General features: G+C 48.8%; 4 protein-coding genes across 4 annotated transcripts; 3 read left to right on the forward strand and 1 right to left on the reverse strand.

The window, feature by feature from the left end:
- Nucleotides 1–828: 828 nt before the first annotated feature.
- Nucleotides 829–1,166, forward strand: LCP9604111_8891 (uncharacterized protein; the record flags this gene model as incomplete). The annotated part of the gene is made up of 3 exons (XM_039077084.1): nt 829–852; nt 899–1,111; nt 1,164–1,166. 3 exons carry the CDS (start codon nt 829–831, stop codon nt 1,164–1,166), a joined length of 240 nt encoding a protein of 79 aa, XP_038925128.1.
- Nucleotides 1,167–1,308: 142 nt separating this feature from the next.
- On the forward strand, nt 1,309–1,628 carry LCP9604111_8892 (uncharacterized protein; the record flags this gene model as incomplete). Its single annotated transcript, XM_039077085.1, has 3 exons — nt 1,309–1,390; nt 1,442–1,454; nt 1,502–1,628. The coding sequence occupies 3 exons, from the start codon at nt 1,309–1,311 to the stop codon at nt 1,626–1,628; spliced, it is 222 nt and encodes a 73-aa protein (XP_038925129.1).
- Nucleotides 1,629–2,147: 519 nt separating this feature from the next.
- On the reverse strand, nt 2,148–3,278 carry LCP9604111_8893 (ditrans,polycis-polyprenyl diphosphate synthase; the record flags this gene model as incomplete). Its single annotated transcript, XM_039077086.1, has 2 exons — nt 2,148–2,716; nt 2,777–3,278. 2 exons carry the CDS (start codon nt 3,276–3,278, stop codon nt 2,148–2,150), a joined length of 1,071 nt encoding a protein of 356 aa, XP_038925130.1.
- A 373-nt stretch (nt 3,279–3,651) lies between these two features.
- LCP9604111_8894 (exocyst subunit SEC10) lies at nt 3,652–8,072 on the forward strand (the record flags this gene model as incomplete). The annotated part of the gene is made up of 6 exons (XM_039077087.1): nt 3,652–5,811; nt 5,859–6,266; nt 7,222–7,266; nt 7,333–7,407; nt 7,462–7,878; nt 7,965–8,072. 6 exons carry the CDS (start codon nt 3,652–3,654, stop codon nt 8,070–8,072), a joined length of 3,213 nt encoding a protein of 1,070 aa, XP_038925131.1.
- Nucleotides 8,073–10,770: the final 2,698 nt, after the last annotated feature.

The raw sequence follows: 10,770 nt of genomic DNA on the forward strand, positions 1-10,770 counted from the left end.
ACAGCATGGCAAATTAATGATTTTTATTGCTCTATATTGTAGCAAATAGCATAATGACATCGGCCTTTATATACCCAACTCTATTTATTGACAGACTATACATACTACTCTTGGTTTACATCGAAAGGTAGAAACCAAGCCAAACCTAAGTAAAAAGCCAACGCTTATATTCCTGTCCAGGTAGGAGGTAACTGAGCGGGCAATGCCTCAGTCATGGCTTGTAGGCATATTTCCTGCCATTAGTAGTAAGGCAAGTAGGTACTTACGATTTGTATGTAAACCACTAATAAAATCAAGTCTTTTTTGTCATAGCATTATTAACTGCTTTATCGTCAACTACTTTAGCAACTACTAGCCGGACAATTCGGGGGAAAAATAGGGTTTCGGCACATCAGCCTTGTGGGGTGCCCTAGTCCAGGTCCAGGCGTGAACTTTCGTCTTTCTCTCTTCTCACTGCATGATTGTCTGTTCTACGATTCTACAGATCGGCGACTATCTGGTATTTGCATGTTTGTAACTTGCTCCTTCTTTCTCTCATTCCTCATATTATTTTGAATAGAATACACTCTGCTTCCTTTGCAAGATCTGGCACATCACAACACTTTCCTCTCATCTTACATCTCATAGCACTATCACTTGGCTGGTCACAGCATTACCCTCTCTACTATGATCTGCGACCACACCAGCACTGCATACTAGCACTATTTAACTAGTGCTACCGCGACCGCCTTTAAAATCAACCGCAGCTATGCTATTGCTACATCCTAATCATCCTCAGCGTCTTCACTACTCCATCCTCGCCCACACTACAACCACATTCTTACCAGGATGAGCTGGAGCACCGTGCGGAGGGTATGGAGGGTGCCGCCAGCGAAAATATCATAAGCTCTTCTTCAAGCTCAAAACCTCAGTGAGGAAGCTCTTGGGCAACCACATCGACCGAGGTAAGCTCAAGAAAGCAACCGACAACCTAGAGGATAAGAGCAAGCAATATACGAGCGTCCGGATCTCAGAAATGAGCGTGAAGAACGTGGAGCAGTGCCTCTATCTTCAATTCGATAGCCATGATCGGGAGATGAAGGACGTGCAGTCGCTTCCGCTCCCTACCTCGGTACGCAATTTAAGACATAGAGTATCGGGGGAATCTAGCTAATTGGATATAGTGACTACACTAGGTCTCATTGAGAAGACTTTTGGTCAATCTAGAACCACCGAAGCTAGTGCCCGGTAGGTTATTGACCCTATCATTCTTAACGCATGCGACAGCCACCGCAGATATCAAAAATGCGCAGCTATTGAATATCCAATATGAGAGGGGCTATACTTTCGGCCCGGTTACCCTTGACCGAAAGAGGGTGGTTCTTTCTGGCAGACCGGACTACGGTGTCTGGTATGGCGAGAGCGAGTACACTGGATCTATTTGGCATTTTTTAAAAATTAGTCACAATTCAAAGGTAAGCTGGTTCATATCAGCCAAGTGAATCACTCTGATATCTACTAGTGGTCAGAATTTGCTGTTATCGTCGTCGGGGCGCTCTCGAGAAGCCGTTCGGTTTGCTAGTGTGGATGCTACGGAAGGCAGCTGCCATCTCCCCAGGAAACCTTGGCGGAAACTTACAGTGGAGTAGGGTCTGAGGAGATGGATAACTATTGATCTTATCCCTAAGTAAGATAGTATTCGAATGAGCGGTGCTAAGGGGAAGGAGGAGTGTTGTACTGATTCATGGCGCAGCATGGCGTTGGCCGACACCTCTTCCCCCTTCTCACTTGAGTCAGCTCTTATTGCGAGGCCATCATTGCTAGTTGCTTAATCTCTACCTTTTAAGCCCTCTCAAGCCTCTCTCATTTCTCCCCACCGTCATGTTTCGTGCACCTTCATACTTTCTTCTCAATAAAGATCCCCGTAGGCCTTGACAAGTGCTGCAGCACCTAGGGAATTTTGGTGCTGAGTTAGGGTACTGCGCCAGCATAATTCTCTCAAGAATTGCTTTAAATGGATAAAATGGGTTTGGCCGCCTGGCACAATTATCTACCAGCACTTTATGAATATGGTAAGGGTATAGCCTGAGTTAAATCTCCAATGTTCATCCACATACAACCCTACTTCTTCCCAATCTCAATATCAATCTCGTCCCTCCATCCTCCAGCTACCTACCAAACCTCATCTGCGCTCCAGCAAAGTGCCAAAGACCACGCATATACCCCTGATACTCAACCGCCTCCCCATCCCCGATAATTCCATGACTGCGCCCACCGGTACAATACATCTCGGTCAACCTCAACTGCCATGGCGGATACCCATCGAGCTTAAGGAACGGACCAAAAACAAGCAACAGATCTGGCTCTGGCTTGAGCAACGTATCTGGCATCGTGGGATCCATGGACAGTGGCTGCGTAGTGATCTCGCTGATCTCCGCGTCGACCAACTCCGGTGTGATATCTTCCGGTGAAAGCTTGCCATTCTGGCTCATGTCCGCTAGGGTCTTAGTTAAGTCGACGAGGGTCTCACGGCCATCGGTTGAGGAGAGGAGGAGGATTGTCAGGGTTTCGGGTTGGGTTGTGGTGTCGATGTTTTTTGAGATGGGTGCGCTGCGGTGTACTGGGTGGTGAGGAGCGTAGAGTTGGAGATTTGGTTGGTGGCTGGGGGTGCCGTAGTAGGATGCGAGTTTGGTGGTGATTATTTGGTGGAGAGCCGGAATGCAGGATTTCAGGACGCCTTGGTAAAGGTTAGTATCACTCTATATATCCTAGAATATAGAGAGGAGATCATTCATACCGGACTTCTCGTATATACTGAGCTGGCAAATTCCCGAACACGAACTCCAGGCCGCCAGTTCAGCAATCTCATCCATCAACACCGCGAGAGCATCATCTTCCTTCCGAAGCGTGAGAATCGCACTTAAATGTTGCGGCAAGCGCTTGAGATTCTTCACATCTTTCCGGATCAGCTCGGGGGTGCGGTGGTGGTGATAGACGATTGCGAAAATGCGGTCGATGACGGCATGGTACGCCTGCAAGAGACGGACGACAATACCGAATATGATATGCGTGATGGCATAGGTGAGGTAGTAGGTTTGCGATTTGAGGAATGTGCGGACAGGCGTTTTGCGTGGTGTTTTGCGGCGTTCGCTAGTCGATTGAGGTGATGGTTTCTGACCAAGCTCCGTGGGGTCGGGGAGATAGCTCTTGAGGAGGGATTCACGTTCTGCTATGCTGAGTTTTGTGCCACGGGCGCGTAGATCGCCGCGCAGGATCTCGCGGTCTCGTTGGGAGACCATTGTCGTGGTGGGTGAAGGAGGGAAGTGGAGATGTGGTTGTACGACGGAATTGTTGAACAGCTGGAGGTTGTGTACTAATGATGAAAAGTTGTTATTGTTATGGCTGTTTTCGAAGTATGTCAAATGATGTAAAGCATTCTTTCTATTTATATTACGATATCGAGTCCAGCTTCGAATATCTCTGCCTAGTGTTCAAGTGCACACTGTATATAGAAATAGAATATGTGCGTGGCAGTAAACCTCCCGGACCAGATCCGTCATCTCCCTCAGCTTTCCCCGGATTCCTTCCTACAATTATTCCCCCAACAGTTTAAGGGAGAGGAGACACCATTGTCCAGCTCTGCAGGCAGCTCATGTCTGTCCACTACCAATCATGATGGACAATGCATCCATCATCACAAACTCCGCCCGCACCATCTTCCCCCAAGGCCCCAGTTTCACCCTCGAAGACTTCTCTAGCCGGGACTTCATTGTCAAGGAGTTCATTGAAGCCCTCTCCGACACTGCTATATCCCACCGTCGCTCGCTAGCCGGTACCGCCGCCGCCGCCGCCAACCAACCCTTCGATCCCAAACCCCTCATCCGCGCCTTCGAAAGCGCCCAACGTCGCCTGAGCGAGCTCTCCGGGGACCTCGAGCTCCGCGAGAATGAACTCTCCGCAGCCGTCCGACGTGCAGAAGCGCAACACAGCCAGAACCTCAACACCCTTGGCCAGAAGCTTCGGCACACCATCGAAAACTTTCAACAGCTCGACACGTCTCTAAATGCTCCCGGCCGCGAGCATCCAGCAGGGACGGGGAACATGGCAGTGGAGACAGGAAAGCGCCTAGAGGAGCTAGACCGACAGCGACGACGAGCTCTGGATGCCCATTTCCTTATCCAATGCTGGGACGGCGTGTGCAATCGGGGCGAGATCTCACTATTGGAGGGCCTGCGACGATCTGGCACGGGAGAGGCAAAGGTGCGCTCCGCAAACATTGCGCGCCAACTGCTGCGCATTAGTCAACGACTAGACCCGCAGAGCTGGCAGGAACACCGGGCTCACTCGAATGGTGGGTACGGGAATAGCTCTTCGTCTGAGGATCTCAGCGAAAGCAGCACGCCGCGGCGGAACACGCGGGAGATTATTGAGAAGTTCTCCGAGACGCTGGAGAAGGACTTGCTAAAGCAGTTTGACGATTTCTACCGCAAGGCTAACTTCGACGGTATGAGGGATTGTGCGACTGTGTTGCAGGATTTCAATGGCGGCGCTAGTGTTATTGCCTTGTTTGTCAACCAGCATCAGTTCTTTATTGAGCGCAGCCAGCTGGTGACGGAGGAAGTCGGTGGCGATCCAGAGTCGTGGGAGAAACTGGCTGATCCGGACGCGGAGCTGCCTGGTGTTGAATCCAGCCTCCAGTCGTTGGTCGATGAAGTCAAGGTTGTAGTCCAGGAGGAGTCTGCTATTATTCGGCGGGCCTTCCCCTACTACGAGCAAGTTCTGGGTAAGTTCTTACAGCGGGTCTTTCAGCAATCCATCCAGCAACGGCTGGAAATGGTACTGGAGAAAGCGGCAGGTGTATCGTCACTAGCATTCCTTCGTTGTCTACAAAGCTCCCGTGGCTATATTAGTGCCTTGATCGAAGATTTGAAATCGCACGGGTTGACCGAGCATCCGGAACCTGTTTCTTCGCAGACAGCTTTGTTGCTGGACCAGCAACTGGAGGAGCTTTTCGTTCCTTATTTCGTTGGATCGTCTTACATCGAACGCGAGAAGCGAACGTTAGAAGAACTTTTCAATGCGGTTTTGTTCAGGTTCACCTGCTACCATGCCCGCCGCAAGAAGGCGGCAACGACTTTCATGGCCTCTTTATCCCGGGCTGGATCAGAACTTCTGTCGACTACACGCGATGCATTTATCAGCCGGTTGGATTCACCAGAGGTCTCACCTATCCAGCGAAAAGTTCTACTCAGCATAGCCAAGATAGGCGATACGCTAGAGACAACTCGATTGACCGAAATCAAGCTCACAGAAGAAGATGGACAACCCAATCTTAGCGATGCTAAGCGGATGCTGAAGTGGCTCGCTGAAGCCGTGGGCCGAGGACTTGAGCTCAGTGTCAACAGCGACACACCCAAAGATGTCTCCGCCTTGCTCAACCTGCTTCTCCTCGCGATGGGAGAGGGATATGTGGATGTCTGTCTAGATGCCGCCCTGGAAGCGGCTACGTCGCAGGAATCCGGCAAGGCCGAGCCCGACTTCTCCTATCTCTTCTCGGCTCGCACTACGATCAGCATTACTACATTGATGGTGATGTGCATCCATGCGGTCCTTATACCTCTATCAGCCTCGAGCATCACCACTCGCCGCGATATGGAGAAGCGCACCAGCCAAACCACCTCGCGCATCGAGGACAAAATCAACACCATCGAGCAGAAAACCATTGACGCCACATTCGCCTGGGTTAGTAGATCGCTATCTGGCCAGAAGAAGAACGACTTCCGCCCTAGGGAGAGTGATAACACCGCATGGTTAGAGATGCTACAAACTCCAGTACGTTCCATCTAACTACCCCCAAAGAACCCTACTAATCCCAACAGACCTGTGCATCAATCACCTCATTTTTAACCCGTTTCCACAATATCGCGCGCACCTCGCTCCCATCCAGCGGCGCCAACGTGCGCCAAGTGCTGACCGAGATAGCACTCGGAATCCGTAATCTCCTCCTCGAACACTTCAAACGGTTCTCTGTCAGCGGACCTGGCGGGCTAATGGTAACCAAAGACATGACGCAATATGCTGACCTCTTCAAATCCTGGGACATTGACGAAGAGACCAAAGGCCCCGGTGGCGCGCTGGACGTGCTTCTGGAAGTCGGCAGTCTATTCGTGATTGGCCCGGAGGCTCTTCGCGAACGAATCCGTGGTGGTGCTGCCAGTGGCACGACCGGTGGCCCCGGGGGTTCAGGACGCAATGCTGTCCAGGAGGGTAAGTTGAGTGTGCAAGAGGTGCGGGCTTATATCTCGCGTCGCGAGGACTCCAATACTTTTGCTATGCAACAGGTTCTTAATGCATTGTGAGGAGGAGATCTTGGTCTGGGATGTTTATACCCTATTGTTTTTGCTTTGATGGGAGCGTGTTGTTTCTACTGGGGGATATAGACCGGCGTAACAATAATGCATGCATTGGTACCTGCTTGTCTTGATATATTGCTTTCGTAATCTTGTTCCATGATTGCTTTAAACAATACGAAGATAACATCTACCTAGAGCTTTTGTATGTCATGTACGCACCATCCAGGCATCGATGCGATACGCCCTGTCATGCGTTGCACAGCGCTTTCCGGAAGGGCCTGTATAAGAAATCCGGAACATGCCAACCCCTCCGCCAGAGGTTATAAATTCTCTTTCCCCTCTTCTCAGACTTCCCTGTTGTCGCTCTTCTGTCACATCCCGACAGAACTCCCAACTCAGAATTCTGTCGCTAGCGGGTGTCGCCGCATGATTCAGTTCACTCCACTGCTGGCTATCTGAGTGGCCTTTCATTTATGATAACAGTCTCACAGTCTAACAGTCTCAACTGAGCCCGGCAGAGCTGCACCTCTCCTGTGCCGCCCCGTAATGCAAAAGACGGGTGTTGACATGGCATCTTGATATCAACCAGCCCACAACGCAAAGTCTGCTGACGGTATCATGGTGCAGGGTGCATCTCCATCAATCGATAATCATTTGCATCATGAGTTCATCTATGGCAATGCCTGGAGCAGCTGAATGAGCCCGACGAAGCTGAACCTCGCTAAAGTACGTATGATCTTGACTGACTTGGTTTCTCTCCAGTCCTCTTCCAAATGATCGTCGCTAATGCGTCTCCACTAAGGACAAACAGAAAATAAAAAAACAGAACGCAAGCCAAAGCAAGAAGCCCGAGATAGAAATGCCTAGATTCCAATGACTGATCGGAAAGACGCCAAGAGTGCAGAGAAGGGCAAAGGCCATCTTCAACTTCGAAGTATGCAACTTTTTAATCTTTACCCAGTCTCGTTTGGGTTGACTGCTAATTCTTTTGCTCTAACAGGAGGAACAAAACGGGTCTTTGTGCCCTTCCTCGGTTAGGGCTGAATATTTCACGACGTCGCGTCGGGTAAAAAAGGTATGACATCCTTTATGTACATTCAGAGTTCCATTGCTAACATCTTCAAGGCAGGCCAGTATCAAGGATTCTTCGTATAGGTCTCCGCAATTCCCGACTCAGGATCCTGATCATCACCACCCATCCCTCTTATATACTCCGAGTTCCCTCTCCAAATCCCACATATCAAAGCCCATGCGCAGAGCGACTGGTGCCACATCAGTGATCAGAGCCATCGAAATTCTTCTATTCGGCATCGCTTGCTCACCCCCTGAACAGGCAAGGAAGAGATCATTGAAGTCATGGAATTGGTCAAGATCTCTGGGTCTCCAAATCGTCCACTATACCCTACTCTATGCCTGTTTCGCGGAGGACCTCATGCATGGTCTGCTGGGGCCACACTCAAGAGGGTTGAGCCCGGATACCTTTCATGAAATCTCGAAGGATGATCTATATGTTGGTTATGCTTACCACTATATATTTATCCTATACGTAAGTCGCAACTTTGCGCCTATTGCAACCCCTCCTCCCTCCACCCCATCACTACATCAGTATGAACCTGCTGACCAATGACACAGAATATATATCCTGGGGTTGATCACACCTCTTCTCAGCGTCACGTCATGTCTATCATGGCTCAATGGATGACTATTGGACAGTGGACGAGGAAAACCTTCGGGTTATGAGCATGAAAGCTCCAATTCTTGCTTCAGAACATGCTGATAGCTGCTCATGGGAAGTTGGGCGGAAAGAAATGCACCCTCCGTCCGAGCAACCAGGATATCTCGCAGCCCCATCGTGGGTATATGACATGGTGAAGGCCCCTCATCCTGTGAACGAGGTGATCCAAAAAGATGTGTCGGTAAAACCACAACAAACGCTAGGCGCAATTTGAGATGACAAACAATCCAAGCGAACCTGTTTCTGCTCACGACAATCTTTTTTGATTTGAACAAGACGGCGAATATACTGAGCTGTGAGTATTCAAAGCCAATATTCTCAAGTCTAGACTAGACTAACACTTGTGATTCTTAGATTCTCCCTGTTCAATCAGAGAAATCGCTTGGGAAAGGTGGAAAGGAAGAAAGACAGCTCAGCTGCTTAGAAGTGTGGTATAGCTCACCAGGTACAACTGCACTCCATCTTCGGGGCTACCAGGATGAGAGCAAAAGAAGGCTACAATTACCGCCCATCGAGCGAGAGGACCGAGATGTCGCTTGAGGAAAATACGAGAGAAGATGGAGAACAACCTACTGAACAAGGCACTTGAAACAGAATGCTTGCAGGGATGAACCGCACTACCATTACAATTATGGAAGCGTGTTCGCCGAGAAATTAATCCACATGATTGCAGGCACAGGGCACAGAAGTCGCCGTCCGCAACTCATCGAAAAGGAGCGAAACGGACTACAAATTCGGAGACTTGGAAGTAGCGTGCTCCGAAGCATCCTATACTTGCTTCGCGACATGCTATTCGAAAATGTCTTGAGGAGGATGCCATGCTTACTTGGCAACATGCTGTGTGGAATGAGGTATCCAAAATCATTCTACTGCCCGTGATATCCTCTTCTGGCTAGTTCATTTCTCTCGTGCTGGTCATAGCGGACGGTTCCCTCTTCAAAAAAATCCGTGATGACACCACACGGCCGTCCGCCTCAGCCTTGACCTGTACCTGGATAATATCGGGTCAAGGTTGAGGCCGGCTTTTCCATAGGGTACAAATACATCATTGTATCCATCGAGCTGGATGTATGGAACCAGATAATACAGGAGGCAATCATCGACACCGCAATAGCACGTGGTGACATAATTTTCGATCCGGCATATGAGTGAAAAGGCCAAAAGAATACCGGCAAGACAGATCCGGAGAAACTGGGTATCATCTGCCATCTAGGTGTATTCCTAGTTGCTATTGCCCTGTGCTTAGACGAGAAACTGGATCTCGCTGGTCCTGTGTGTTTGCTTATGCTACTGTCTCACAACTTCACATCTTGCCACGAGCAGGTAGTAGTAGAACATGTGGGTCATCTGAGAAGTTTGCAGCTGAAAAATGATGGGCAAGCTGTCCGGGGTCCTGGTGTTGAGCCAGGTTGATTTATAGTCATAGGAAAAGGACTGATTGGGGAACATTCACACACTGTTCCGGCCATGTTCCTTTTGCGTTTTCTTTGCTTCTATGTCTGCTACTTCTGGTTTTGCTTTTTGCGACTATGTTGATTTCCACATAGTACACTTTTCAGTGGAAAGGATTGAGCTCTACTAATTCTATAGTAAATCTTCATGTTTGAATAGAGATAGTACCTAAGGCATAGATCCACCACATCCACACTAGAAAATAAGAAAAGTAACCATGGAACAAGCAGACAGTCCGGTGAAAGCTCAACCTTGGATGTCTCAGGTACAGAGCTGCAATATTATGTACAAGCCTTCCGGGATAAGTGGGCAGATCCACGTACAAGTTTCATCTTGCCCTGAATTGAAGGTTTGATTTGTACCATGGTACTATGGCTTTAATCTTACTATGTTCCAGTTGATCCTGTTTCTTGTAACATGGCATGTTTCTCACTACATCTCCAATGGTTGATCTGGATATCAATTGTATAAGGCTCCTTCCCAGGCAAGGTTTGTGGCTGAAAAACCCAATTGGCGGCCCGAAACTTTACCGGTGAACTGCCCAATTCGGAACGTTCTGACTCCTGAGGTTCTCAATTGTCGACTTTTTCTTTTTTTTTTGTACCTAACATGTTATACGGAGTCGAAATTACGACAGCGGAAGAATTATCTACGTCTTCAGGTCAGTGCCCAGTTTAAAGGGGCTATCAAGCCTATTCGGCAGTTTATCTCCCGGCACAGTTCCCCACTAAGCTTACAGACTCGGGTATCATCCTACCAGAGAGAGACAAGCAATGGAGGTGAAATGCAGCTAAATACTCGGAGTCTGCTCCACTGCGCAACTTGTCCGAGTACATAAATGAAGACTGTGGAACTATTGAGGGCTTCTCTTGGGCAAGAATTGAAGTGCTCTAATATTATAGTTGGCTTGGCATTCTACGATTGGAGAAGCAATAGCTATTCTATAGACACTTGTATGGAAAACAGGGACCACAAAATGATTCAGTTGGTCCGTGGTAGGCACTCAATTCACGACCCGCATTAGTTTATTCTTAACCGTCTCCATATTTATGTTCTTCTGGCCCGGTAGGTGGATGGTTCCTGCATCTCTGAAGAGATTTTGCAGCACATCGCAGATACAAAGGCCACGGAAATGATGCTACACTACCATATCCTAATACTTGTAGTATCTCACCCTAGGTTGAGAATAATGATGTTGCCATAACATCCTCATTTTCTTCGCTCAAATTCCAGCTGTACTAGTATGCCCTA

The sequence above is a fragment of the Penicillium roqueforti genome (assembly GCF_015533775.1).
Source record: "Penicillium roqueforti strain LCP96 04111 chromosome Unknown scaffold_38, whole genome shotgun sequence".
NCBI lineage: Eukaryota > Fungi > Ascomycota > Eurotiomycetes > Eurotiales > Aspergillaceae > Penicillium > Penicillium roqueforti.